The sequence below is a fragment of the Cervus elaphus genome, chromosome 12 (genome assembly GCF_910594005.1).
Source record: "Cervus elaphus chromosome 12, mCerEla1.1, whole genome shotgun sequence".
Lineage (NCBI taxonomy): Eukaryota > Metazoa > Chordata > Mammalia > Artiodactyla > Cervidae > Cervus > Cervus elaphus.
The window spans coordinates 26,047,696-26,074,078 of NC_057826.1; the positions used below are offsets into that span (position 1 = coordinate 26,047,696).

The following is a 26,383-nucleotide window of genomic DNA, read 5'->3' on the forward strand; positions in this document are numbered from 1 at the left end:
GACAAAAAACGTCTTCTCAATCAACTAAAAGCTCCATAAATGTTAGGAACTGTGTCTATTTTCACTCACAATTACATTCTTAGAGTTTAGCAGAGTTCCTGGTACATGGTGTAATAGATGTTTGTTTAAAGAATGAAGGAATGATGTATATTTCACCAAGGAAGGACATGTATGCTCTCTGTTCACACTCAGAATAACTTACAGTCTATGAAAAGGTGATCTGACCCATGTGTCTTACCTTGTGATTTTGTATTTGAGCCTGTAGGGCAACTTTACTTTTGGTTTGTTGTAAATGGTCATGAGCAAGCTTTTCCTTTCCGACATTCACCAGTTCCACCATGCCTTGCAACAAAGCATCTTGCTGGCTCTCAGTGATGAAAGGGCTGCTGAGTTCTGTGTACCTGGCTCTCAGGATTCCCCACGTACTGTCAAGGACATCCTGAAACGAACAGGTGTGCACAAACATTTCCACCCAACCATGAAAATAACCCAAATAAAGAACATATATCTAAATTTCCATGGAGAGCTTCCCAGGTGGCTTAGTGGTAAAGAATCCACCTGCCAATGCAGGAGATGCAGGAGATGCAGGAGATGTGGGCCCTGTGTCAGGAAGATCCCCTGGAGAAGGGAATGGCAACCCACTCATATTCTTGCCTGGGAAATCCCTTGGACAGAGGAGACTGGCAGGCCACAGTCAATGGGGGCACAAGGAGTTGGACAAGACTGAGTGAGCACACAGTGCACAAATTTACTTGGTAGAAGAAAAATGCCTAACTCTTTACAATCATAGTGATTTATGGATTGAATATTTTCTGCCCAGACACACCTCTAATTTGTAAACCTCCTGGAGTAGAACATAAGGTAAATGAAGCCTCTCTCCTTCATCTCTTAGTTTTGCCACTCGGCTCTCAGAGTTCTGCAGCTCCACTGTGTATACATCCACTTTCTAAACAGAGAGAGAACGCGAGAAAATAAAACCCTTTAATAAGTCAGGAGTACACATTGTCACTCAAAAAGAATTAAACAATACAGAAAAGAACTGAGGGAAAAATGAAAGTGCAACTTCTCTTCCATCCTCTCCAGTTCTCCCCAAAGATCCACAGCTGACAGTCTGTTTCTAATGTATTCAAAGCACGTACTGAGAAGAGGTATACACGCATATCCTGAAATGCACAGGATTGCACATGTCGTTGGATTCTACAGTTTGCATGCCTTCCTTATCAGCTCCTCAGCACCTAGTCACAGTACAAACTAATCTAGAGCCTTTTAAGCAGACACAGTAAGGCTGCTCACTGCTTTAGCAACAGTTCTAAATGGACTTTCAGGCTATTTAGAGCCTTTTAATACGAGCAGTGCTGCCAGGTCCCTCCTTGAATATTCATACACATATTTATCTTTATGCTCTTGTCTTATTTCTTTAGGATAAGTACAAACCCATAATGTAGAGCCGTGGCCTGAACACACTAGGTCAATTGACACTTGCTGCATAAGTGAATGTAGCTGCTGGATGAAGAGCATTTAGATTTTACAGGTTTGATATGCAGCCAAATGGTCTCCAGATGCTGGAGCAGTCAGCACCCCCACCCAAGAGGGTGAGAGTCTCATTGCTCAACAACCTTCCCAACACTGCACAGACTTGTATTTTAGGGGGGGACTCACAAGCACAGGAGACTTATGGTGCTTGTGCAGACTTATGGAGTCTTTTATGCAGGAGACTCTGGTTCAAGGTTAAGTCAGTTTGAATCATTTTCACTTGATTACCTGAAGCTGTTCATCAATAGTCTGGCCACTAATTTCATTCAAAGATTGTTGTAGAGATGTCTTATTCTTAATAAGTTGATCATATAATCGCTTTATTTCATTCTGTATAAAAAGATAAATGTTGGAAACAGTGAGAATCTCATTTAGAGCTTTGGAACCTTTTAAAAAATTTAGCTGTCCTTTAATTTCTGAGCTATCAGAAATTTCAAACGTATGTCAAAATAGGGGAACCCCTGCGTTACCATCATCCGTCAGCCTTAACAATTACTGATGACTGTGGCTGGTCGTCTCTCTTTTGCCCCTTCCCCCGAGCTTTCTTGGCTGCACCTGACTTCCCTTCCCTCAGATTATTTTGAAGCAAGTCCAAGATATCATATTATTTTATTAGTATATATTTCAGCATGTATCTCTAAATGACAAAGATTCCTCCCTTTAAAAATATCACAAATCAATAATAATTCCTTAGCATTATTAACTACCCAGGCAAGGTTCACATTTCCCTAATTGCCTATATTTTCTCCTTTTGGTTTGCTTGAATTGGGATCTAAATGAAGGCCAATAGGTGCAGTGGGTTCATGTGTCTTAAATTCCTCATAATCTGCTGGCTCCCTGCCCATCTCTCTTTTTTTGTTTCTGGGAATTTTTTGTATGGGGGGGCGGGGAGGGAGGGAGGCAGTAGTAGAAAAAAAATGGGCTACCTATTCTGTACAGCTTGCCACTGTCTGTATACGGCTGACTGCACTCCTTTAGCACCACTTCCCATTTTCTTCCCTTGTGTCTAGATGACTTGGATTCTAGAGACTGGATCAGATTCAGGTTTGATTTTACAGGGAAGACTTCTTCCTAAGTGGTGGTGTGTTTCATTTCCTTCTCATTAGACAATTTCTAGCAGCTTCCTAACTAGTCCACCTGCCTCGAGTCTCTGCTCCAGTTCTCATTAGACAACTGCCAGCCGGATCTACCAGAAACGTACATAAACTGTAATACCTTTGTTCAAAAACTTTAATAGCTCCTCCTTACCTAGGAATAGTCCCAGGTGACACTTTTAGTGGTTGAATGTCATACAGGAAAGAAGCATTACTTTAGCATGACCTAACAAATTCATACCTGAGATTTTGGAAAGGACCTCGCTTTCAAATGGTCTCCAGCCATGAGCAGCTGAACTAACCGAAAGACCTTCATAGAAAGAGCCTCACTGCTTTCCTTAGCAATCCCCACTCGTGAATGCCTCTGGGTAGAGGAACGAACAGAGATCGGAGGTCTGTGCTATCACCTAACACTGTGCCAAAGCAGCCCGGTGCCCAGAATTGTACCTGATAACTGCGGGTATAGTCGAGGCCAGCTTTCAGAGCCTTGCTTCTAGAGGCAGCTGTAGCCTGGGTGTGCTCCAGGTAGACTTGCAGGTTCTCAAAACAGTCAAGGAACTGGCTGGCGTTCTTGCCAGGCCTAGTCATGGCTTTTGAAAGATCATTCTTCTTGTCACTCATAGCTAAGTAAAGTTTTTTCAACTCAAGAGCCAGAGTCTGCAAAGTGGAGAGGAAGAAAGACACCGTGAACAAGTTCTGACCTTAAGAGAGGTTTCAGTTCTGGCTAACCAGCGGGCTGCCTGTAGTAACAGCCAACACACGTGCTCGATGGATGCTCCTTACCTCGTAGTGCACCTGCTGGGTACCAACATCCCCTCTGAAGAGCCCAGGTGTCTGCAGCATCTCCTCCACACTGCCCAGGCACTGAATGAGGGCCTGAAACAGTTCAAATAATTTCTTATCCAGATTCGTGTACGTTTCCTCTGACATGTTTTCCTGAATCAAGAGAAGAAAAGGAAAAACAGAAATCACTAAGATTCCTTGCCTTCCTAAGCCTATATTCTCCCTGGTTTCCATTATAGTTTACCATTCATGTTATGTTTTTTTTTTCCTCTAATAATTAGTCATTTCAAATACTTTGTGAACTAGGTAGCAGAATAAATAAATAAAATTAAGATGTTAACTCTGAGAGAAACAAGTTTAAGAAACTCAGTATTAGGTATTGAGTTGACTACTGAATAGAATTAAAAGGTAAATCAAAAGATGGACTTCTTTAGTGGGGCCGTCCAGCTGGAAGTGTGAAAGTGAACGTGTTAGTCACTCAGTTGTATCCAACTCTTTGTGACCCATGGACTGTAGCCCACCAGGCTCCTCTGTTCAAGGAATTCTCCAGGCAAAAACACTGGAGTGGATTGCCATTTCCTTCTCCAGGGGATCTTCCTGACCCAGGAATCGAACCAGGGTCTCCTGCATTGCGGGCAGATTCTTTACTGTCAGAGCCACCAGGGAAGTGTGGTCCCAGATAAATCGTACTACCCTCTTCCCACTGTTCTCTGTCTCCCATGTTTTAATGTAGGAGAAAGTGGGTTAATGACACCAAGGATGGCCTGAAGAAGGAAGTCAAGAAACTTGAAGGGGTTCATTAGAAAGAAGAACAGCATCTTAAAGATAGGGATGATACAGCATGGTGATTATAATTAAATTAGGAGCCTGCCAAACCTATTAATCACCCAATGTGGACTGTTTCCTACTGTCTTCTTTGATGGATACCTAAGCTATCCAGCACACCATCTCAGCGTTAAGCCAACTTAAGGTTGGAAAGCCTGTTGCTACTCCCTCCCTCCGTCTCTCCTCAGCCTTGCAATCCCGGAGCCCCAATGCAGACAGTATTAATAGATTATGATCCTTGTTCCTGCCAATCCCAGACTCAGGTTTGGAAGCCTGTGTATTCTATGTAGCCACTACCAAATTTACCAGAGTCAGTAACAGAGATAAATTCTATTTGCAATTCTAGGACTCCTTCAATTGTACATCCTATTATTTGTTCAGTAAGGAAAATTATGGGCTTCCCAGCTGGCTCAGTGGTAAAAGAATTTGCCCGCCAACGCTGGAGATGCAGGTTCGATCTCTAGGTTGGGAAGATTCCCTGGAAGAGGAAATGGCAACCCACTCCAGTATTCTTGTCTCAGAAATCCCATGAACAGGGGAGCCTGATGGACTACAGTCCATGAGGTTGCAAAAGAGTTAGACACAACCTAGTGACTATGCACACTCCCTGGAGGTGTAAGGGTAAGCTGGCTCTGAGGGTAAGTTAAAGAATCCACCAAAGAAAATTATAACTAATTTACAGTATCACATTTCCCTTTATTTTTGTTACTGCAATGAGGAAAATATATAATAGGCAGCTGCTACCTGTGCCTGAAGATTATTTGCTTCTTGACGCAGGTCTTCAAGCTGGGTGGTGTAAGTTTTCAGTTCTTCGGTTGCTGGGTATCTAAAGTTATACATGCCCACACTGGGTAGAACACTCATATTTGTGGTAATCTGTGTTTGAAAAAGGGAAATACTATTATGAAGAGTTAGAGATCCTGTTAATGTAAAACATCAAAAATGCCTTAACATGCTATCTTCTGAGTTTATCTTCTTGGTAAGTATTTTTGTCAATCTTGTCATTTAAAAGAAAAAAATGATTTAATTAAAATTTAAATATTTGGGACAGCTTTGAAAAGTCATGACAGGCTTTACTAGACACTTGAGGGTCCATTTAGATTAAAAAATAAAAAACAAGGGAAAAAAGAAACTATAATTGAAAAATAGAGTAAAACCACTAATCTTTCCATCTGTAGCCACGCTACTGGACTTCCACGGTTAGCTCTTTCTTTCCCTGTTTACTGGCATACTCCTGGCACACAGCCAACTCTTAAATAGTATACAGTAACCTCCGGGGGCAGATCTGTGTCTTGATTTGTTATTGAAAAGCCAAATTAGTACTGAAAATGAGCTGTGATTTCAGAAGGGGGAATGACTCAGAGTTAATTTCTTTGCCAAATTGGAAAACTAACATATAAAGAAACAGGAGGGGGTGGTAGATGGACTCTGCTGGGGTGGGAGGGTAGAGAAAGAGGCATGGTATTCTATTCCTGGAAAAAGAACAACATACATGTTATAGCGTGTATGACAAGGAGAAACCAAGACTAAAGTCCTCCCAATGAATTCAATTCAACATTAATTGGTCAAATAAGGTTCTTCACAGAAGAGAAAAGAACTGAAAAAGCTCCCACCAGACTGGGGAACTGCAAAACCACTGGTAACCATTGCCCGGGTAGTCTGAGTGCAAAACTGAAGACACAAGCTTGACTGCTGGGAGCAACAGTGCCATTCTGCTCATGGGCGCCCTGTTCAGAGAGACACCCATCAGTAGCCGGCACGTATGACAAAGATCATATTGGCAAAGATCAGGTATGATAAGGTGTGTTGATGAGAATACCTATAGACGGGTACCACCGGCATAGGGATCAGCACACGGCAGATTTCAAATAATCTTTTTATGAATGAATGACACTGATATAGCACTGTATCATTTTAAAGTGTTTTCTTTAAAACATATATTATTCATTCCCTTATTCATTCAACATATAGTAACCAAGATTTTATGATGTTCCAGTTTCTGCTCCAGGCACTCAAATGTGAACCAGGCAGACACGCTCTTTCTTCTCTTGCTATCTAATGGGGAATACAGACAAATAAGCGGGTGTATAGTTTAGTAAGAGCTATGAGCGGGGAAGCCCACGGTGCTACAGAAGCAAAAAGGGAAGTGCAGATTTCCAGGAAGATGAAAAGAGTATGAAAATCCATCTGGCATTTTTGCTCTCTAAAAATAAATAAATTGCTTTCTGGAAATAATGCAGAACACACATGTGTGTTTAATGAATGCTTGTTGGCTTTTCACGTTTATTTACACTGTATGTACATACACACTGACCTGGGGCTGTACAAGCTGAGAGGGAGGGAGCCTTATTTTTGATGAGAGTTCATGGTGTAAATATTGCCACTTATCTCCACTTTGGCCCTGGGTTGACAAGATCAAGTCTGGAGCATCATTTTTGGGGCTAGATGTCTTACTGCTTTTAAGGAAAACAAAAGGTAAAAAGAATAATCAATGTACAAAAATTATATTATATCCAGACAGTGTTTTATAAGTGATATTAAAAGAAACACTCTTAATTCTCCCAACTACAAAACTGCTGCATGTCCAATTCTTTAAAAATATTTTACCTCGCAGATGATGTCTGAGTTGTATCTTTATCATGCTGGCAATACTGGGGCCATGTTTTGTTGGCATTAAATTCTATGAATTTGATTAAATCTTTTTGTTCCATTGGTTTTAACTCCAAAACCTATAATTGAATAAGATTCAAATGGTCCAATCAATCAAGGTTTTCATTTAGTACACAAGGGTTTCTTCTGTTGAGATCATCAGATTTGAAACCACTTCCTAAATCATTATCTACTATCTCTTGTTCTTGTTCATATTTATTTTTCAAAAACTTATTTAAAATATTTAGACAATGACCAAGCATTTTTTAACATAATACTATACACAAGGAAAATCACCCCAAAAATACAAACACATTTTGAAATAGGGAACAAAGTGCTGCAGTTGCAGAGGTATATACCTGCTTGGTTGAAGATGCATGCTAACAAAGTAGCCAAGTTCAAGTGTCCCCAGTGGTAGCAGATGAAAGCAAAGTAGATACTGCAGCAAATGCTCAAAACTCAGACCTGCTATACACACAGGAACACCTACACATCACACTTTCTATTCAGTCACGTAAGAAAACATTCCAGTGGCCTTTCAGTATTTATTAGAGCTCAGTGGGAAACCCCATATAGAAAACTTCATTCTTGTCCTTATAACTACTGGGGGCTGAAAATACCTGTTGCTGCTGGAAATCCTTTTGTCTACTGAATTGTGGCCTTTCAGTAACAACAGATTCAAATTCAGAAAGGTTATCTGGTTGGAGAACTTTCTGATGCTCTGAAGATTTCTTTAGTGTGGTAGAATGCTGCAAAACATTTTATGATGGCAGACTATTTAAAATGGTGATCCATTTCAATTCTAATAATGTGACAACACAATGGAAAAGTTTTATATGAAGCAAATGACTGTATTTTGTTAATTACAATAATGCCATACTATAATTTAATGTACTTATTTCATAACAACTTCAAAAACCACTACATTTAATGAAGTGGTCATTTTATCATTTCCTCAGTTTAATTCATCCAATGAATTACTAAAAGCCAGAAAATCTATTGCCCTTTTTTCTTGAGAACAAAGTGAAATAAATATAAAAAACAGACATAGTATTAAGCTTACGAACTCAAATTTCTCCTATGTCTGAAACATAAGTAGATTTTTTAAAGGAGAGAACATATTAGGATAAAAGGGGTTCCATACAGCCTATATATCTGCAGCCAATCTTATTTCTGTAAATAGAAGTCCTTTAAGTAGAAACCACCATCTCATTAAGAATGGCTGTGAATTTTACATAGTAAGATTCTACTCATAGGATGCACATTTGCATTTATATACACAGAATGCTTTTAAAAGCCATAAGAATACTTTAACTATATGATACTTTGATCAGTATATATAAATATTTGTAAATGGAAAACAAAAGTACCTGTGAAACAGGTTTTTGTGTTTCTGATGTTAAATTTTAAGCATGTCTATAAAGGCTTCATTTTTCTAGTCAACCATGATTACACAGTTCCTTTCAAATATGAAGTTCCTTTAAAATTTATGATGAAAGTTTGCATAGATCTCATTATCAGCAAGAACAACCACCAACCCAGTCAAACCAACCCTAATCAAAGCAACACAATCACTAACAAAAACCTAGATGAGAAAACTACACAGCAAAATGAAACCAATGACAAAAGCTAGGGTACCCATCCCTTAAAGTTTTAAGAGGCACAATTCTTTTTCACTTACTGTAATTCCTCTGTAGTTGTTTCCTTACCTGCACCCAGAGTTCCCTCCTGATAGATATGGCCTGTATTTGCATACCTGTCTATACACAGTCATATTTTACCTGGTCCTCACTGTATTTCTCCTGAAGCATCATTTGGACTTTTTCCAAATTGCACTTCACAGTTTTCAGTTTCAGGGAAAGTGCTTCAGCCTCCTGTTGAGTGTCTCCACTGTCTCCCAGGCCCTGATCTCTGCAGCTCTCTAACAGAGAGGCCACCTTTTGCTCAATCTCTGTTAGCATAGCCTAGGAAGAGAATCATTTCATTAATCATAGTTTTGGTCTCAAACAAGCGTTACACTCCAAAATAAGTTAGATTCACTGTCTCTACACCTAAGTGTATATAAGAAGTTCCAGAAACACAGGTTGATAGGGACCTTGTGGGGGGAGAAAAAAAACAACTTCCACATAATTCCTATGCTTTTCAGTAGGGGTTCAGCCAAACCAACTCCAAATTGGGTGTGAATAAATAAACTAAATTGGTTGTATCACAATCTTAAATAAGTGATGCTATATTCTCTTTAGAAAACAGAGCTGAACACATCCAGACAGCATAGTGGTTAGGACCACAGACACTAGAACTAGAACTTCATAGCTGGGAAAATTTGGGCACTTTACGTTGCATGGGTATACCTCTAGTTATCTGTAAAATGGGGATAATAACGGAACTTACCTCCGGGGTCAGTTTGAGAAGCTAGAGTTAAATCCATATACTTTGGCCAGAGCTTGATATGTAGTCTGTGCCTACTATTATTACTTCCCACCTTATTCCTAAACTTTTTCTGTTGCAATCCAAGTGCTGAGTAGTAATTAAAAAAAAATACTTCCACAGAACCCTTGGAAAATTCCTTCCTTCGCTCTTTTCTTGTCTTTCTCAAGCCAAATAAGCTCCCCAAATACCAGAAGACGATTACAGGAAGACATAACTTGGAACCTAAAACACTTAGTCATTGATACCACTGGTCAACTTACACCCGTGTCTAAAAATAAATTGGGAGGATGAAGTAAGTTTCCCAGTAAGTCATCATCATTGTTTTCCTCCTCAAGAGATCAAGTTTGCTCTCTCCTTGAGCTATGGAGCCACAAAAGTCATGCCAATTGGCTGGGCACACGAGTGTAGCAGCAGCAGAATGTAGAATCAGACACATTCTAACTCTGCGACTGCTTGTGCTAAAATCGTGTGTGCTAAGAACAAGTTCAATTCTTTGAGAGAAACTTAAGGAAAAACTTAAAACAAATTTTCAATAACATAGTTATAATTTCTCATCCAAGTAAACTACTTGTATCCTCTGAATACAGACTCTTTTAAGCTTAAACAACTTGTACTTATAGATTTTAAAGTGGCTGAAAACAAAGTGTACTGTAATTTTGTGCTTTTTGTCCACTCAGCTATTTTTATGTGTACATTTTCATGGGTCTACATATATATGCTTCATGGTATCTTTTTTAATAGCTGCATATTAGTACCCCATGATTCTCTTCATCTCCTTATTGTTAAGCTTTTAAACTGCTTCCGGTGCTTCATTTTTGTAATCAATGCAGCCATAGATATTCTTCTCCTTTCAGGGTTACTTTCAGAAGATAAATTTAAAGTAATGGGATTAATAGGTCAAAGAAGATGGACATTTTATCTGCTAACAGCTGACTTCCCCAAATGCTGAACCAATCAGGCAGACATTAGTGGATCTATTTCTCCAGAGTTTTTCCGGATGATATAATTTTTGTCAAGGTAATGTAGGAACAAAACAACAGCTGTTTTGACTCATGAGTCTTTAACAATCAAGGTTGAACATTTCTTCTCAATATTAAGTTACGGAATATAATTTTTTCCTGACTGATCTGTTTGCTCCTATCCTTGGATATTTCCTCTCTGGGAACTTAATGTTTTTACAGAGCACTGTAAGGCCTTTTATGTTTCAGTGTTAAAGTCTATATGCCATGGTGTTATATAAATGAGCCAGAGTTGGCCCCTGTATATGGATCTATATGTTGTTTATTTCTTCAGCAGAAATGTTAATTCATATTTCACCAGTGCCAGACTCAAAACTGGACACCCCCCCCCCCCCAACATCTAGTCATGGTTAAGACAAACTCTGGAGCTCTAAAGACTCCAGCCTCTGCTTCCTTCAGATTCTCTGACATCATCTAGACACACAGCCGCTCTGGATTCTCTAACCCCTAGGAGTTCCCTGGTCTCCTCCGCTTCTGGGTGGTGGCCCCAGCCCTGCTCCTTGCCAAAGCCTTTCGAAGTCTGGCATGAGACTTCCCAGTCCCTCCAGACCTCACCGAAACGCTGCCCAAGAAACGCTCACTGCACGCGACTGCCACCTTGTGGTCGTGTCTTTTCCTCGGGCAGCCCCCACAAGAGGCCCGAGGACCAGATTCCAGTAGATCAAGGACTTGGCTATGGGGTCTTCCTAGTCAGCAGGACCATCAGTTGGCAGATGGCACCTGAAAGGCCCTACATGGCCGGAGCTCAACATCCGGAACACCGAAGGTTCAAGTCAGAGGAGCACTGCTCTGTGCCGACTTACACTGTCTTCTCCAGACTCTCCTGCACGCCTTACCAGTCAGGCCACGTGGTAGGGCCTGTATCTGAGTGAATCCAACCCTCAGGAGCTGACTTTTGGGGTGAGAGGTGCTGAGTTGCCCAAGGAAGGAGGTCAGCTTGCCTGGCTGGGTCCTACTAGACGGACTCCGGACGTAGTAAGACTGTGGGTCTGAATGGAAACGGGAGGAGCGCCAGGCTCGGGCCAAGGCGGGTCATATGCCCAGCCCCCTGAGTGGGTGGAGCTCCCTGTGGACGGGCCAGTGGGTTGAGGCACTCTGAGAGGAAGTCCTTGTCCCTGGACACCAACTGTGAATGAGCCAATCAGGTGGCGATGTCAGGCCAAGGTGGGTGTAAGTGCCTTTGAGGGAGGTGCCTTGGCTGAGCTCCTGAGGACACTCAGTTCTGCTCCAGCAATGTCAGTCTCGCCCCTCCCTGGAGGGATCCAGAGATCCCAACCTTTGGGCTGTGCCAGCAAAGCTTCCTCAAAATGACTCCAGGCAAGGAAGTTTACATTCCTGCCCCTCCCCAGCGAAGGGTGCATGCGTTCAGTCGCTCAGTCATGTCTGACTCTCTGTGACACCGTGGCCTGTAGCCAACCAGGCTCCTCTGTCCGTGGAATTTTCCAGGCAAGAATACTGGAGTGGGTTGCCATTTCTGCCTCCAGAGGATTGTCCCAACCCAGAGATCGAACCTACAACTCCTGCATCTCCTGCAATGGCGGGCAAGTTCTTTACTGCTAGCGCCAGCAAGCCAGCAAGAGTAGGAGCATTGATAGTAAAATGACAGCAAAGCCCTTTTCTGCTGTTAACTGTAACCCTGCAAATCAGGATATTCAATTTCATTTCTGATGAATGAAACTTTAAAAAACTGAATATTATGAATAAAACTAGTATTTGCTGAGCATTTTATATATACTTTATACTCCAGACACTGATTTAGATACTTTATCTCATTTAATCCTGACAAAGTCTTAGGAGATGACCTATTTGAGGAAAATGAAGTGAGAGGTAACTCCCTCCAGTTCACAGTTAATGTGACCAGATTTAAACTCTAGATTCTGAGATCTTCTCCACTATCTTCCCAAATACTCTGCTTACGTAAATTATTTCAAAGAATTATCCTGAGAACCAAAAGTTGAGGCCAAAATAAACATAGGGGTCGGAGCAACAGGAAGAATCACATTGTGGCTTTCAGAGAAATTCACCTACTTGTGTAAGGTGATTGGCGAAGAGACAGGCCACGAACTCAGACCCAGCAGCCTTACCTGGCACCCTACCAACTGCTGTTCCACCACCTGTTGCATGTCCGCGTCTAATGTTTCCGGTTCAAATGCCACGTTGGCTTGCTGTAGCCACAGCTCCAGCTCGGCCACCTGATTCTTGCAGACATGGAGGACTTCCGCAGGCTCGGGCCTCACCTTCTCCACCGTGGCCTCAAAAGCTCCTTGCTCGTCCGAAAGGTCAGTAGCTGCAGCCTTGATGGGAGGTGTGGCACCCTATGAGAAATCCAAAGATAATCCAGCAGTGAAAAACTAGGAGTCCAGAATATTCAGATTCGGACTTGTAAGGACCTGTAAACTTATAGCATTTCCCCTAGTTAAAAGAAAAACAAATATATAAGGGCAGAAGTAAAAACAAAAAGAAACGGAGAAGGCACCTCCACAGGCATAGCAACAATCACGTGACCTGGAGCCCCAGGTTTCCAAGCAGCCAACCCGCATGAACACAGGCGCAGTTCCCAGGCACGGAGGACGCAAACAGGCTGGCGGCTCATTAAACGTGGGTCCCAGGAGACAGGTGAGTGTGCGCGAGAGGGTGTGCATGTGGGTGTGTGTGTCTGAAACACTGCAGCGAATTGGCCAGTGTTTAAAGTTGCGTGACACATGATTAAGCAATGCTTACATTGCTATGCCCTCTGTTCAAACAGAAAAAAAAGGTCTTTACACACTGGCAGGGACACAGAGAAAATATATTAATACCTCACGCTTTCAACTTAACCTCTTAAGTGGTTAAGATTATAAACTATTTTAGCTTTCCCTCCCCCCTGCTATTACTTATCTTTTTCTATTAAAAATAGCTTGAGTCAAGTGATAAGCTTCATTGGGGTAATTTGCAAACTTATCTCATATTCTTCATTCTCTAAAGTTACTTTTCAGCTTCTAGATACTCAAATATTACTGCGTTAAGGAATGGATGCTTCCGGTATAGTATAAAGAAAGCAGGATGTGTGTGATGGATTCTTTTTATAATCAAACAACTAGGTTGTTTATCAATCCCACAGAAAAATTTCTCCCAGGTACCAAGTAAAAGTATTCTGGTAATTATAGGACAGATACTTCCAATTTGGAGGCAAAAGATGAACTGATACAGATATTTGCTTCCCACATCTTTTTCCAAAATACTGAAATAGTATTATTGACCTTTCTAGAGGAATTTTTTTAGAAATAAGGATTTGTGTTTTGCTCTACCAAATTAGTGATATCCATTCAGGGCTTCCCAAGTGGCTCAGTGGTAAAGAATCCACTTGTCAATGTGGACAGAGGATACTGGCGATCTACAGTCCATGGGGTCGCAAAAGAGTCGGACATGACCAAGCGACTAAACAACAACATAAACATTTTATTCATTCTGATTATGAGGAAATGAAAATGTTTTCTATATAAGGCTTTGTTAACTACATCTCAGCATCTAACAAGGCATAATTTTGGCCAACTGAGAAATGGGAGTTGCTCACAAATATATACCCTATCTCAACTCAAGTGCCTATTTCCTAATATTTATGGAATTTTGTTTAAATACAGAACTTTCAGTATGATAGAAGCAGACAAAATTGGTAAGTGGTAACAAAAATATGCAGGATATGAAAATACCACTCATTTTCACACACACTCTGATGAGGATTATAAGAGCTGGTTCAACAGAAGGGTCCTCTGAGTTGTACTCATTCCCCTTGACCATCTCTTTACTTCACAGATGCCTGGCTTTTCTGCCAAAATGCTATTTCTCCCCTGCTTTAATCAGGGTTTTCTTTAAGAATCACCTTCCTAAGGAAGTCTTCCCAGTACCATGTTTTCTCTATAGCTCATACACAGTCGGATCTATATTTAGATTCACCCATTTCAATTTTCTTTTTTAATTCTGATCTTTAAAAAAGCAACTCATATGTGAGTTTACTGTCAGACATCAATTTCTAGTCATCTAATTGTTTCCTAGTTTTCAGATTTTTCAGATATTGTTATATCTCCGTGGCAAAGATTTTGCGATCCTCCTTTTTGTCACCTGAGATAACAATCTGTTAATAGTGATTGATTGATTAATTAATCTGCAATAAGAGATTTACTATCTGCCTTCCCTATTTATTAAATAACATTATTTGAGTCCCTACAACTGCCACAGATGTTAAAAAAAATGACAAAATTGAGTTTCTTTGCTTTCTCTAACTCACTGAATTAATGAGGAAATATGGAAGCTGGAGTACTAATCTTGGTTTTATTTGCTAGTTATTTGAACCTGGAAAGAATCCACAAGTAATAGAAGACAAAAAGATTATCTGAAACAGTAGAACTTCAGTAGTTGAAGGTGGTCTGGGAAACTGCCAGGAATCAGTTCACACCTTTTTTACAGCCAAAGAAATCCAAGTGTGTTTAATGTTTAATCAGTTCACACCCCTCCCATCCCACCACATTGCTTCTGAGAAACTCAAGCCCAGACATAAATTACTTGCCCAAGGTCACACAGTTCCAAGATCTTTTAATTCTGAGTCTACATTTTTTCCCACAGTAGTCCGCCTGCTGAGTATCTTGTTAAAATGATAACCCCAAATTTAAAAAGTAGAAATTATGTTAATCAAAGTTTTATAACTGTACATTTTGGAGGGCTAAAAAAGCATGACCACAAATATGTCTTGTGAGAGAATTATGTCATCTCTAAAGCATTAATATAAATTGATAATACCCAATCTTTTACTGAGTTCTAGAGCTAAGCTACTGTGCTAAGACTATCTCATATTTTATGCCACAAGCCCATTATTCCCAGTGTATAGATGAGGAAACTGAGGCTTAGAGAAGTTATTCAAACTGCCTACAGTCACTGGATTCAATCCTAGACCCAGGATTCAATATCTGATTTCGTTATGCCTTGGGGTCTACAAGTCCACATTTTTGACATAATTCTGTCAACCCTCTGGCATTCAAGTTAGCCTCTCAGTCAATGAATGTGACAGTGCTTGATTTCTAAACAACACATCGCTGATCTGAGTACCAAGATCCAGTTAAAATGCAAACAAATTTTCTGGCTATAGCAATATTTCATGCCAAAATACCAGACCGTTAAATACTTTACCATCAATTCTACAAATATCTGCACACACCACCCCCTTTTATAAAATGCAAAACTGCCTGGCTAAAGTGCCTAGCATGCTAAGTCGCTTCAGTTGTGTCTGACTCTTTGCGATCCCATGGACTGTAGCCCACCAGGCTCTTCTGTCCATAGAATTTTTCAGGCAAGAACACTGCAGTGGGCTGTCATTTCCTCCTCCAGAGGATCTTCCGGACCCAAGGATCAAACCCGCATCTCTTATGTCTCCAGAATTGGCAGGCGGGTTCTTTACCACTAGTGCCACCTGGGAAGCCCCAAAAGTGAAGGATCTGCCATTCTCTGAGGCTTGAACTCAGGGCCTTCAGGTCCTGCCTACTGTGCTAAGAGGGAAGATTTAGGTAAAGTGCCTGACCTAAATGCATTTGCACAAATGCTAAATATGCTGCTGGGATGATGTGGTGGCAGCTTATTTGGTGAGGCTAAATCTGCCTCGGTTTTACATCTTTAAATACTAAATATTCAAATTAGGAAGGCAGACTGGAATATTTGGAGTCTGCCTCCTCACCCCTCCATTTACTAACTGTACTTTTACACCCTGAATTTTGATTTTTCTTTTGTAAATGAATGGTACATGTTAACCTACCTTATGTAATCTGAGGATTAGAGAGCAAACACAAATGCCTTTAATGTAATAGGTAGTTAATTAACATTTGCTCTCCTCCACTTCTGTCACCCTCATAAATTGTATCTACAGAAAAAAGAAGGGGATACTAATGGAAAGGGTGGTTCACCCTGACAAGTGGTGAGTGAGTAAATAGTCTTTAATTGCTCTGTACCACACTTAGTCTCCATGTCAATATCTGATGGCAAATCTTCCAGTTCTCCAGTGTGGCAGCACACACCAAGGTGTTAAAATTCACAAAGACCTCTTGCTTGGTAATACAAAATACTGCAAAATACAGAGAGCCTGTCATCTCTGGGTGCTAGTCCAGGTATTTGGGCAGATGGCTCATCAGCAGCAGGGACCTACCTCTGGTGTTTGGTTGGGGCTCAGGGAAAATTTTGGGCCTTGATCAATGTTCAGCAGGTCTGGTTCAAGAACCTGTGCCATGGAACTATCACATGTGCTTATTTTCCCAGCTGCCTCCTGTAAAGAAAAGAATCAGAAGTTCAGAAAAGTTCCTGCCCTGAAGCCACACAAGTCCTTCCTGCACCTGCTCATTTTACAAATCACCTGCTTACAAAAAGGTCTAGACTAGTCAGGTACATTGAGGGGGGAAAAATCTGCTCATTAGGGGAAAAAAAATCAACTTCTTCAAGTTTATCTTTATTTGAAGACTTAAATCTCCAAAGCTCTGTGGTTAATGAGGAACACATAAGAAATCCAGAGAATTAGACATTTAAATGAATTATTATGAGAATTAAACTTAAATAAGATTATATGATAAAAGTCCTATTTCCAATAATGGAGGAAAGATGAAACTTTAAAATTTGGGAACAACTATCTTATCTAGGCACTTCATGAAAAACATAACCAAATCTCTGTCTCACTGCTAACAATGAATTCCAATTGTATCTAATATTTGTATCTAATATTTAAATGTAAAAGATACACCATAAAAATTCTTGAAGAAAATATGAGTGAATCTATTTCCATTCTAAGAGTGGGAAGGGACTTTTAAAGCTTGACCATAAGGGAAAAAATGTTAGTATTAACAACATAAATAACATGTGCCGCAAAAAGACATCATAATCTAAGTTAAAAGAGAAATGACAGGTCGAGATAACATCTCACAAAACTGCTAATACCCTTAATGTATTAAATACTTTAAGAAATAAATAAGGAACACATCAACTTCTAGGTAGAAAATGACAAGTGGCATGGATGCATGATTCATAAAAAAAGAACATGAAAGCCAATTCACACCTCAAGTGATAGTCAACATTCTTAGAATATATGCAATTTAATCCACTGGCTATGTTTAACTAAGGTTGAAAATATCCAATATCAGCTTGGGGTCAGAAAAGAGGCATTTCCATGCATTCTAGTAGAAATAAAATTGTTGTCTTTCTAGAGGACAGTTTAACAATGTGTGCCACATTCTAAATGTATGTACACTTTTATCCACTTATTAGGTTAATCAAGGTTAAACAATGGGAAAATGAAACTTATACAAAAGACCAGTGTGGTGGGAAAAGTATGCATATTGTAATCAACCAATCTTGACTGCTCTACTTACAAGCTGCGAGATATTGGACAAATTAACCTGGACTCTCTGAGCCTCACTTGCTTCATCTCTAAAGTGGCAACACAACTCAGCTCACTTATTCCTGTGATTAGTAAACAAGATGACTTATACAAAGCACCTAGTAATTCCTAAGAGCTCCATGTACTAAAAACAGAAACTGTTATTAGAAAGGTATGAACCAAGAACTAAACGTAAAACTTAGATAAAACTGGAAAGGTTAAAAAAAAAAAAAAAACCTGGAAAGGTAAGTTGGGATCATGAAAAGTCTGGAACGCCAGGCTAAGAACACTGCATTTTATTAAGTAGATAATCAGAATCTAGGAAAGACTGGAATTTAACGTGAACTGCTTTAGGAAGATCCATCAGTTAAGTATAAGATGTATAAATGATTGGAGGCTACAAATCCGCTTAGACGACTCCTCTCAAAGTCTAGGGAGGAAGTTAACAATTGCCTGGAATAGGATGATGACAAAAATAATGGGAGAAGAAGGATGTAAAGACTGAATGGACATCACTTGAGCAGTAGCCATAAAAGGCTCGACAAATGGCCTGAGATGACTCTGAAGTCTGTCTCAGACACTGATAAGATAGTTGTGCCACTAACAGACATTGAGAGATTATGAGGAAGGGTAAGCTTTGAAGAAGCGTTGGTAAATGGGATTGAGATGAAGAAAACACATTCAAAAAGAGAAATGTATTTGGATGGTAGAAATGTGGAACAGATTTATAGGAAAAAATCAAGACCAGAGATTTAATTTGGGAATCTGTGGCATAGAGGTGACTACAAAACTTATGAGAGGAGAAATTGCCATGAGACAAAACAGAGAAGAAAGAAGATGGTAAACCACTGGGGGAAATGCCCACTATGATAGAGATGGGTAAAGAGAAGGAGCTGGAAGAGGGGCTGCAGACAGATGAGACCAGAAAGTATAGAATTAATAAAGCCAAAGGAACACTGCATTTCAAGAAGGAAGGGATTGCTACTGCTAGAGGTCGAGAAGGATCAGGACTAATAAAAGGGCACTTCAACATGCTAAAAACAAAGATCATGGCATCTGGTCCCATCACTTCATGGCAAATAGATGGGAAAACAATGGAAACAGTGATAGACTTTATTTTCTTGGGCTCCAAAATCACTGCAGATGGTGACTGCAGCCATGAAATTAAAAGACGCTTGCTCCTTGGAAGAAAAGCTAAAACCAACCTAGACAGCATATTAAAAAGCAGAGACATTACTTTGACAACAAAGGTCCATCTAGTTAAAGCTATGGTTTCTCCAGTAGTCATGTATGGAGGTGAAAGTTGGACTATAAAGAAAGTTGAATGCTGAAGAATTGATGCTTTTGAACTGTGGTGTTGGAGAAGACTCTTGCGAGTTCCCTGGACACCAAGGAGATCAAGCCAGTTAATCTTAAAGGAAATCAATTCTTTAAGACTCGTTGGAAGGACTGATGCTGAAGCTGAACTTCAATACTCTGGCCACCTGATGCAAAGAACTGACTCATTGGAAAAGACCCTGATGCTGGGAAAGACTGAAGGCAGGAGGAGAAGGGGACAACAGAAGATGAGATGGTTGGATGCCAACACCGACTCGAAGGACATGAGTTTGAGCAAGCTCCAGGAGTTGGTAAGGAACAGGAAAGGCTGGCGTTCTGTAGTCCATGGGGTCACAGAGTTGGACGCAAATGAGTGACTGAACTGAACTGAAAATTAATATCCAGAAGTCAACGGCAGTGTAAATATAGCAAGGGGCAAAATCTCGATTACAAATGGAGCCAAGAAAGAGGAGCACCAGCTAAAGACATTTAGCCATAAATGAAAGAGATTTCATTTCATGCCCACCATGAAACTGATCTGGAAAGCAGGATCAAGAAATTCAACACATTCAAGTAGCATATCGAGGGCTTTCCAGATGGCTTAGTAGTAAAGAATCAACCCACCAATGTAGGAGACACAGGTTTGATCCCCAGTCCAGGAAGATCCCACAAGCTACGGAGCAACTAAGCCCATATACCACAATTATTGAGCCTGCGAGCTGCAACTACTGACCCGTGCCCAGAGCCTGTGCTCTGCAACAAGACAAGCCAGGGCACCACTAACAGAGAGTGGCCCCCGTTCAGGGCAACTAGAGAAAAGCCTGGGTAGCAAAAAGACCTAGCACAGCCAAAAAGAAACATAAATTATAAAGTAGCACAATGAGCCCAGTACAGGCCATCAAAATGTAGAAGATAAAGTTCCTGCTTCTCATGAAACTGTGTCAGATTGATGCATAAAACTGTGATAAATCATAATAACCAAGGTTCAGAATGCTATGGGAAAACAAATGGAAAGAACAGGGGGGTTCTTGGAGGCGGTGGGAGTTGAAAAGGGCCTTTATGGATGAGTAGGAAGGAAGTCCATAGACAGATATGGGGAGAAGGGTACCTGTGGAGGCAGAGCAGTTTCTAAAGAGATGGTCTGGGCTTTGGGAGGGATAGACAAATGGGGGAAGGAATCTGTTAGGGAAGGGAAACCTGAACACTTTTGAGGTAGAGAGGAAAGGACACGACCAAGAGGCAGAGATTGGAGACGTTGGCATAAGTGTCCCCATGCCAACTATCAAAGAAAGGATGGGCCTGGGAGCTGGGTAGGGTCAGCCCTAGTCAGAAGGCAGGTGAGGGGGGAAGTATGGATCATAATGATGCAAAGATCCTTTAGAAGCAAGGGAAAAACATCGTCTTCACATAGGCATGAAATGATTTTCTAATGTGAGGGCATTTGCCCTCTATTTTGTGAGACTGAAGAAGTTTATAAGTTACCAAGGAGCAAAAAGTTGTTATTCATTCACTAAGTCATGTCTGACTCTTAGTGACCCCATGGACTGCAGCATACCAGACTTCTCTGTCCTCCAATATTTCCCAGTTTGCTCAAATTCATGTCCATTGAGTTGGTGATGCTATCTAACTATCTCACCCCCTGCAGCTCCCTTCTCTTTTTGCCTTTAATCTTTCCCAGCATCAGGGTCTTTTCCAATGAGTCGGCTCTTTGCATGGCCAAAGTATTCAGCTTTAGCTGCAGTCTTTCCAATAAATATTCAGGGTTGATTTCCTTTAGCACTGATTGATTTGATCTCCTTGCTGTCCAAAGGACTCTCTTCAAGAGTCTTCTCCAGCCCCATGATTAGAAAGCATCAGTTCTTTGATGCTCAGCCTTTACAGTCCAACTCTCCTATCTATACATGACAACTGGAAAAACTATAGCTTTGACTATAAGAACATTTTGTCAGCAAAGTGATGTCTTTGCTTTTAAATATGCTGTCTAGGTTTGTCAAATCTTCCTTCCAAAGAGCAAGCACATTTGAATTTCATGATTGCAGTCACCATCTGCAGTGATTTTGGAACCCAAAAAAATAAAATCTGTCACTGCTTCCACTTTATCCTCTTCTATTTGCCATGAATTGATGGGATCGATGCCAAGATCTTAATTTTTCGCATCCTAAGTTTCAAGCCAGCTTTTTCTCTCTCCTCTTTCATCCTCAACAAGAGACACTTTAGTTCCTCTTCACTTTCTGTCATTAGGGTGGTATCATCTGCATATATGAGGTTGTTGGTATTTCTCCCAGCAATCTTGATTCCAGCTTGTGATTCAAGCATCTCACATGATGTACTCTGCATATAAGTTAAATAAGCAGGATGACAACATACAGCCTTGACATACTCTTTTCCCAGTTTTTTTAAACCAGTCCATTCTTCCATGTCCAGTTTTAACTGTTGCTACTTGACCTGCATACATATTTCTTAGGAGACAGGTAAGGTCTGGTACTTGCATCTCTTTAAGAATTTTCCACAGTTTGTTGTGATCCACACAATCAAAGCCTTTAGCGTAGTCAATGAAGCAGAAGCAGGAGCAAAAAGACTTATTTCATTAATTTATCTTCCACACTACTTTGTTGAAAAAGAGAACTCTCACCCCCAACTGCTCCCCAAAAAAGAGGCATGTTAAATGCTTTAACTACATTGGTCAACCTTTTAGCTGCTCCTTTAACTGTTTTGTTTTTTTTTCAGTTTAGATTTTCACTTAAGGAGTTTTCCCCAGGTAAATACTTACAGGCTTCCCTGGGGGCTCAGTGGTAAAGAATCCACCTACCAATACAGGAGATGTGGGTTTGATCCCTGGATCTGAAGACTCCCTGGAGAAAGAAATGGCAACCCACTCCAGTATTCTTGCCTGGAAAATCCCATGAAGAGGAGCCTAGTGGGCTACAGTCCACAGGGTCACAAGAGTCGGACATGACTTAGGGCCTCAGCAACAATATTATCACTGAGTGCGCAAAAGAAATGTAACTAATACTCAGCAGTCTTTGCTTTGTGCAGAGGTAGCAGTAAGAAGTTTAAAAAAATTTCAACCCATATAGATTCCCTCCTGAAACATTCTTTCAAACAAGATACTCTTTGCTTTGACTTGCTATCCCTGCCTATCCCCACCTCCAAGAAATGTGACCCGCACAGGATTACCTGAACGATTGTTCCAGAGGACGAGGATGCCCTGTCCTCCTCCACGTCCTTGTTGTGTTTCCAGAGTAAAGACGGGAACCCGGAAGACGACTCTGCTTTCTTATCTCCGCTCTAACACAGCAATCAATTGATTAGCAGAGGGAGGTGATTTCCTACCCTCATAACATCATCCTCCTTATCTCTTTTATGTAACACTCAGCTTACCAGGCAGTATAATTGCAGACCTTAATTCCACCCCCTCCTCCCCTTCCCCCGCTATTTATCAACGATTTCTTTGGCTAACTACATCACAGGAGTCCAAATGTGGTTGTTCTTCCTAAAGCCGAAAAAATATTCTTAAAGTTGGGAGTCAGTTCATGTTCTACAAAGGGGACCTTTAAAACAGCACTTTAGGAATTTCATCTGCTTTGGTAAATGTCATCTCAAAGGCTCTTTGACAACATGTATTTTTTTGATTGATGTCAAAGACAAACAATGATTATAAACATATCAGCTCAGAGGCAAATACAGGTCTCAAATTAGAATCATACTGAAATGCACTCTTATTTTGGCTCCACCACCTCCTTCATTTTCAAAATTTTCTCTGCTATGAAGAGGTAGAATCAGATCACAAAGCTGTCTGACGGTCAGAGTATATAAGCCTCACTCCTCATCCGACCACTCAGTCCCACGTGTCCCAGTGATATAGTGAAGGACTACAGGCTATTCTGTGTGATCGTGGAGCTACTGAGCAATCTATAAAACGAGCAGGAAGAATGTCTGCTCGTTACGTAGGAGGCATTAAAAACCGTCACTTGCCGCAGTTTTCTTCCCTTTGGCTCAGACCCATTACTGCTTTAGTTCTTAAAGTATGAAATGGAAATTGATATAATGAGAAAGCTTGTAAAGGTCTCATTCAACCAGTTCTGATAGGAGTAGTAACATAGTAGGGTTAGTTGCTAACACCATTCTTCATGTCCTTGGCAGTATTGTCTGACTACAAAAGTAATTCAAATATGGAAAGATAAAGCCACCAGGAGTGCCAGCCAAACAGCAAACTCTCAAAACTCCAGAAAAAGTACTCAGAACTCAAGATATGACAAAGAACTTCATCTTCTCCCTTCTGCCAACAAGGGTGTCTGAATTACATTTATCCCACTCTGGCCTAGAGTAGGTTTAGATGCACTTAAACATTAATAACATAAGATAACTACTTCAGTCACCCTTACAAAATACTGGCATTGAATTAAAAAAAATCCTTATATTTCCATTCTTTTTAAGATCTTCTCATTGACCTTTTAGAGATTACACTTCTAACAAACTTGAACGAGAAAATCATTTTCCTTACTTCACTCTTCAGGGAGCTCTCTTCTGCCTCTTCCTCGAGTGCTGGCAGGAAAGACATGGAACCTGTTCTGTTCAGCTGAAAGGCACAGCACAAAGACTTGCAGCTAGATTGCCGTTCAACGTCATCAGAATCCCGGCCTGGCTGCTTTTTTATGTAGCTAATTTTTTACTCACTTTATCCAGGATGCCCACCCCCACAAGTAGCCTCTGGGTTTAGCAACTCTCAACTCATCCAGCCAAATATCATGACTCGGTCAAATCTTAGATCCCTTTCATTTGCATTGCCCTCTGTGACCCCTCATCAAACAATTCAAGAATGCTATTACTGATGTAGATTCAGAGTGGGCTTTGAGAAGTGCTGGGCCTGTTTTTGAGTTTGCAATGGGCTCACAGTTTGGTAGGAAGACATTTCAAAGGGTGGCTGCTACCCACCTACCCATGGGATTTCATAAACACCTTCTTAGGTAACTTGAGCATAAGAATTCTGGATTGAGTCCAGCACAGACACACCCTGAGAGTTAATATTCACTCATGAATAATCTCAGGCAGAGTATTTCTACTTGAAGAAATTCCTTTTCTATAGGCCATAAATATAGAGGCCAGAGGTTTTCCAGATGAAAAATACTACCAATTTAAAACTCTTGTGGAACGTGGGACCAGTGTTAACTACAGCCATACCCACCTTCCACTCAGAAGCATCCTTCTCAGCCCCTGCACTCTCCTCGGATGCCCCTACTGACAGCACTTCTTGTTCTAATTCTTGCTGTTTTTGCTGTAAATGCTGGTGAAGGTTTAGTATGGCAGCCTTCAAGTCCGCCAACAGGTCTTCTTTCTTCTGGTTCAAGCTCAGAATCTGCTTTTCCATACTTTCGATTTCTCCCTGTGCAGAAAGAACATTTGCATTGGTTTGGGACGTCTGATGCCTTTGCCATAGAAGCCTGTTGCATTTGGTGCAAGGGCTGAAGTTTTTTTCTATGCTGCTGGCTTGCACAGCCAGGAACCAGTCCCTGGCACAGCATAGTTCCTTTCCCCTCTGGTTGAGCTTCTAAATGATCCAGGGAGGGTTTATGATCTCCCTTATAGGATGCCTTAGCCTCACCTGACACCCTATCAATCAATCGCTGGGGGTCAAGTGGTGGCTCAGAAATCTGTAACAAGCCCCATGCATGACCGTGGAGTACAGCCAGGGTTGCCTCACCTCAGTGGCCATAGGACTGACTGGCCAGAACCCACAGGGGTCAGGAACCACACTTTAACAAACTTCCAGAAGATTTGTATGCAGACTAACATTTGGGAACCACTGAGAGAATACAAGGCTAGAAATCTCACACTTCTATTGTCACTTTTGAAGCCTTCTTTAGTTTTACTAAATTCATTTACTTTTTTCCTCACAGCCAAAGCTTCCTACCATATGGGAATAAATAAACAAATAAAGGTGCTGTGAAGTGTAATTTGTTATGGGAATGATGAAGAGATGATTCCAAGCTTTATAAGGTTAAAAAATTTGTGTGACTGATCAGTTCAGTTCAGTTCAGTCGCTCAGTCGTGTCTGACTCTTTGCTACCCCACGAATCGCAGCACACCAGGCCTCCCTGTCCATTACCAGCTCCCGGAGTTTACTCAAACTCATGCCCATCGAGTCGGTGATGCCATCCAGCCGTCTCATCCTCTGTCGTCCCCTTCTCGTGGGAATAAAATGTCATACATGGGCAGTAGAAGTGCAGATGCCCACTGTCTGTCTAAGAGGATTACAGAGTCACAGAATCCTGGATTTGGAGGAAATGTCAGGTGTTGTCTTATTTGACATCCTCTTCTCCAGCACTCTGAAAGGCATCATTCAAAGCCTGAGCTGTATCAGAAGACAAACCTGCTCCTTTTTAGCAGAACTTCATGTAATGAAATTTTGTCCCTAACATATTCTTTAAACCCTGTGTTTATTCATTCCTTTTTCCATCCATCGATCTTAGAGACATTGATAGAATCATCTTTTTTTTTTTTTTTTCAGAGACAGAGAAACTCCGCCTATGAGTGAAAGTTCTGAAGTCCAGAGAAAGAAGGTGATTCTTTCAGAGCTGCAGCCAGCGAGAGCGCACAGACCTGGACTTCTGACACCCAGCCCCCATGACCCCAATGCTACCGCACACATTCTGACACCATACCCCTATTCTGTCTGAAGTGAAACTTCTTGTGATTGCTTTGGGAAATGATAACTTTATTAAATCTGAGTTAGCTGTGGTGCGTGTCCCTTTTCAATAAGCACTAAACTTCAGAGGTACAGTGCCTCCCAACAGACATAACACTATAGCCATTAGGACAGCACTTAGAGAAACAGACCAGTCTCCGGAGCCACTAGCATTTTGGAGGCAGAGAAGGGCTCGAAGCCGCCATTCTCAAAGTGGCATTTGCAAACCCCAGGAGGTCTGCATTCCATGAGGTCAAGATCATTTTCATAACAATACCAAAATGTTACTGGCCTTTCTCACTGTGTTGACATTTTTCACTGTGTGATGTAGTAAAAGCAATGGTGGGTAAAACTACTGATACCAGATAGGAAACAAGGCAGAAACATCAACTGTATTAGCATTACTAGATGCTTCACATCTAGTAATATAGCATCATACTAAATTTAGTATTTAGTATCATGAATTTAACTGTAAAAAAAAGCCAACTTCAGTTAAGAATGTCCTTGATAAAGAACATGTATTTTTAATATTCTGTTTGACAAAGGGGGAAGCCTGCATAAAGCACTTCTGCTGTATACCAAAGTTCAATGGTTGAGGAAAAGCACTCATGTGATTAAGTTTCAAGCTGATCTATCCATTTTTTTTTCAAAGAATACTATTTTT

The 26,383-nt window shown here is 40.8% G+C and overlaps 1 protein-coding gene and 1 long non-coding RNA gene across 8 annotated transcripts in view; one reads left to right on the plus strand and one right to left on the minus strand.

Moving 5' to 3' along the window:
* Positions 1 to 26,383, minus strand: part of SYNE2 (spectrin repeat containing nuclear envelope protein 2) — a 315,690-nt gene that overhangs the window by 82,590 nt on the left and 206,717 nt on the right. For 3 of the 6 annotated variants that reach the window (XM_043921132.1, XM_043921130.1, XM_043921129.1), the window contains exons 62-76: positions 24,220 to 24,417; positions 23,539 to 23,613; positions 22,212 to 22,322; positions 16,500 to 16,616; positions 12,418 to 12,648; positions 8,666 to 8,848; positions 7,505 to 7,633; positions 6,843 to 6,964; positions 6,550 to 6,691; positions 4,980 to 5,111; positions 3,411 to 3,563; positions 3,075 to 3,284; positions 1,762 to 1,863; positions 827 to 946; positions 239 to 439 (exon numbers count right to left, since the gene is read on the minus strand). In XM_043921132.1, the coding sequence (XP_043777067.1) occupies positions 239 to 439; positions 827 to 946; positions 1,762 to 1,863; positions 3,075 to 3,284; positions 3,411 to 3,563; positions 4,980 to 5,111; positions 6,550 to 6,691; positions 6,843 to 6,964; positions 7,505 to 7,633; positions 8,666 to 8,848; positions 12,418 to 12,648; positions 16,500 to 16,616; positions 22,212 to 22,322; positions 23,539 to 23,613; positions 24,220 to 24,417 (2,226 nt within the window). Of the gene's footprint in view, positions 1 to 238; positions 440 to 826; positions 947 to 1,761; positions 1,864 to 3,074; positions 3,285 to 3,410; positions 3,564 to 4,979; positions 5,112 to 6,549; positions 6,692 to 6,842; positions 6,965 to 7,504; positions 7,634 to 8,665; positions 8,849 to 9,275; positions 9,487 to 12,417; positions 12,649 to 12,809; positions 12,963 to 16,499; positions 16,617 to 22,211; positions 22,323 to 23,538; positions 23,614 to 24,219; positions 24,418 to 26,383 lie in introns of those variants that run through there. The other 3 variants (XM_043921131.1, XM_043921133.1, XM_043921134.1) reach the window with 3 other exon arrangements.
* LOC122705883 lies at positions 12,490 to 25,772 on the plus strand. Of its 2 annotated transcripts, none has more exons than XR_006344179.1 (3): positions 12,490 to 12,612; positions 12,851 to 12,949; positions 25,543 to 25,772. It is a non-coding gene; the product is annotated as an uncharacterized LOC122705883 (long non-coding RNA). The 2 variants fall into 2 exon arrangements; XR_006344178.1 differs by having other exon boundaries at positions 12,517 to 12,612; positions 12,818 to 12,949.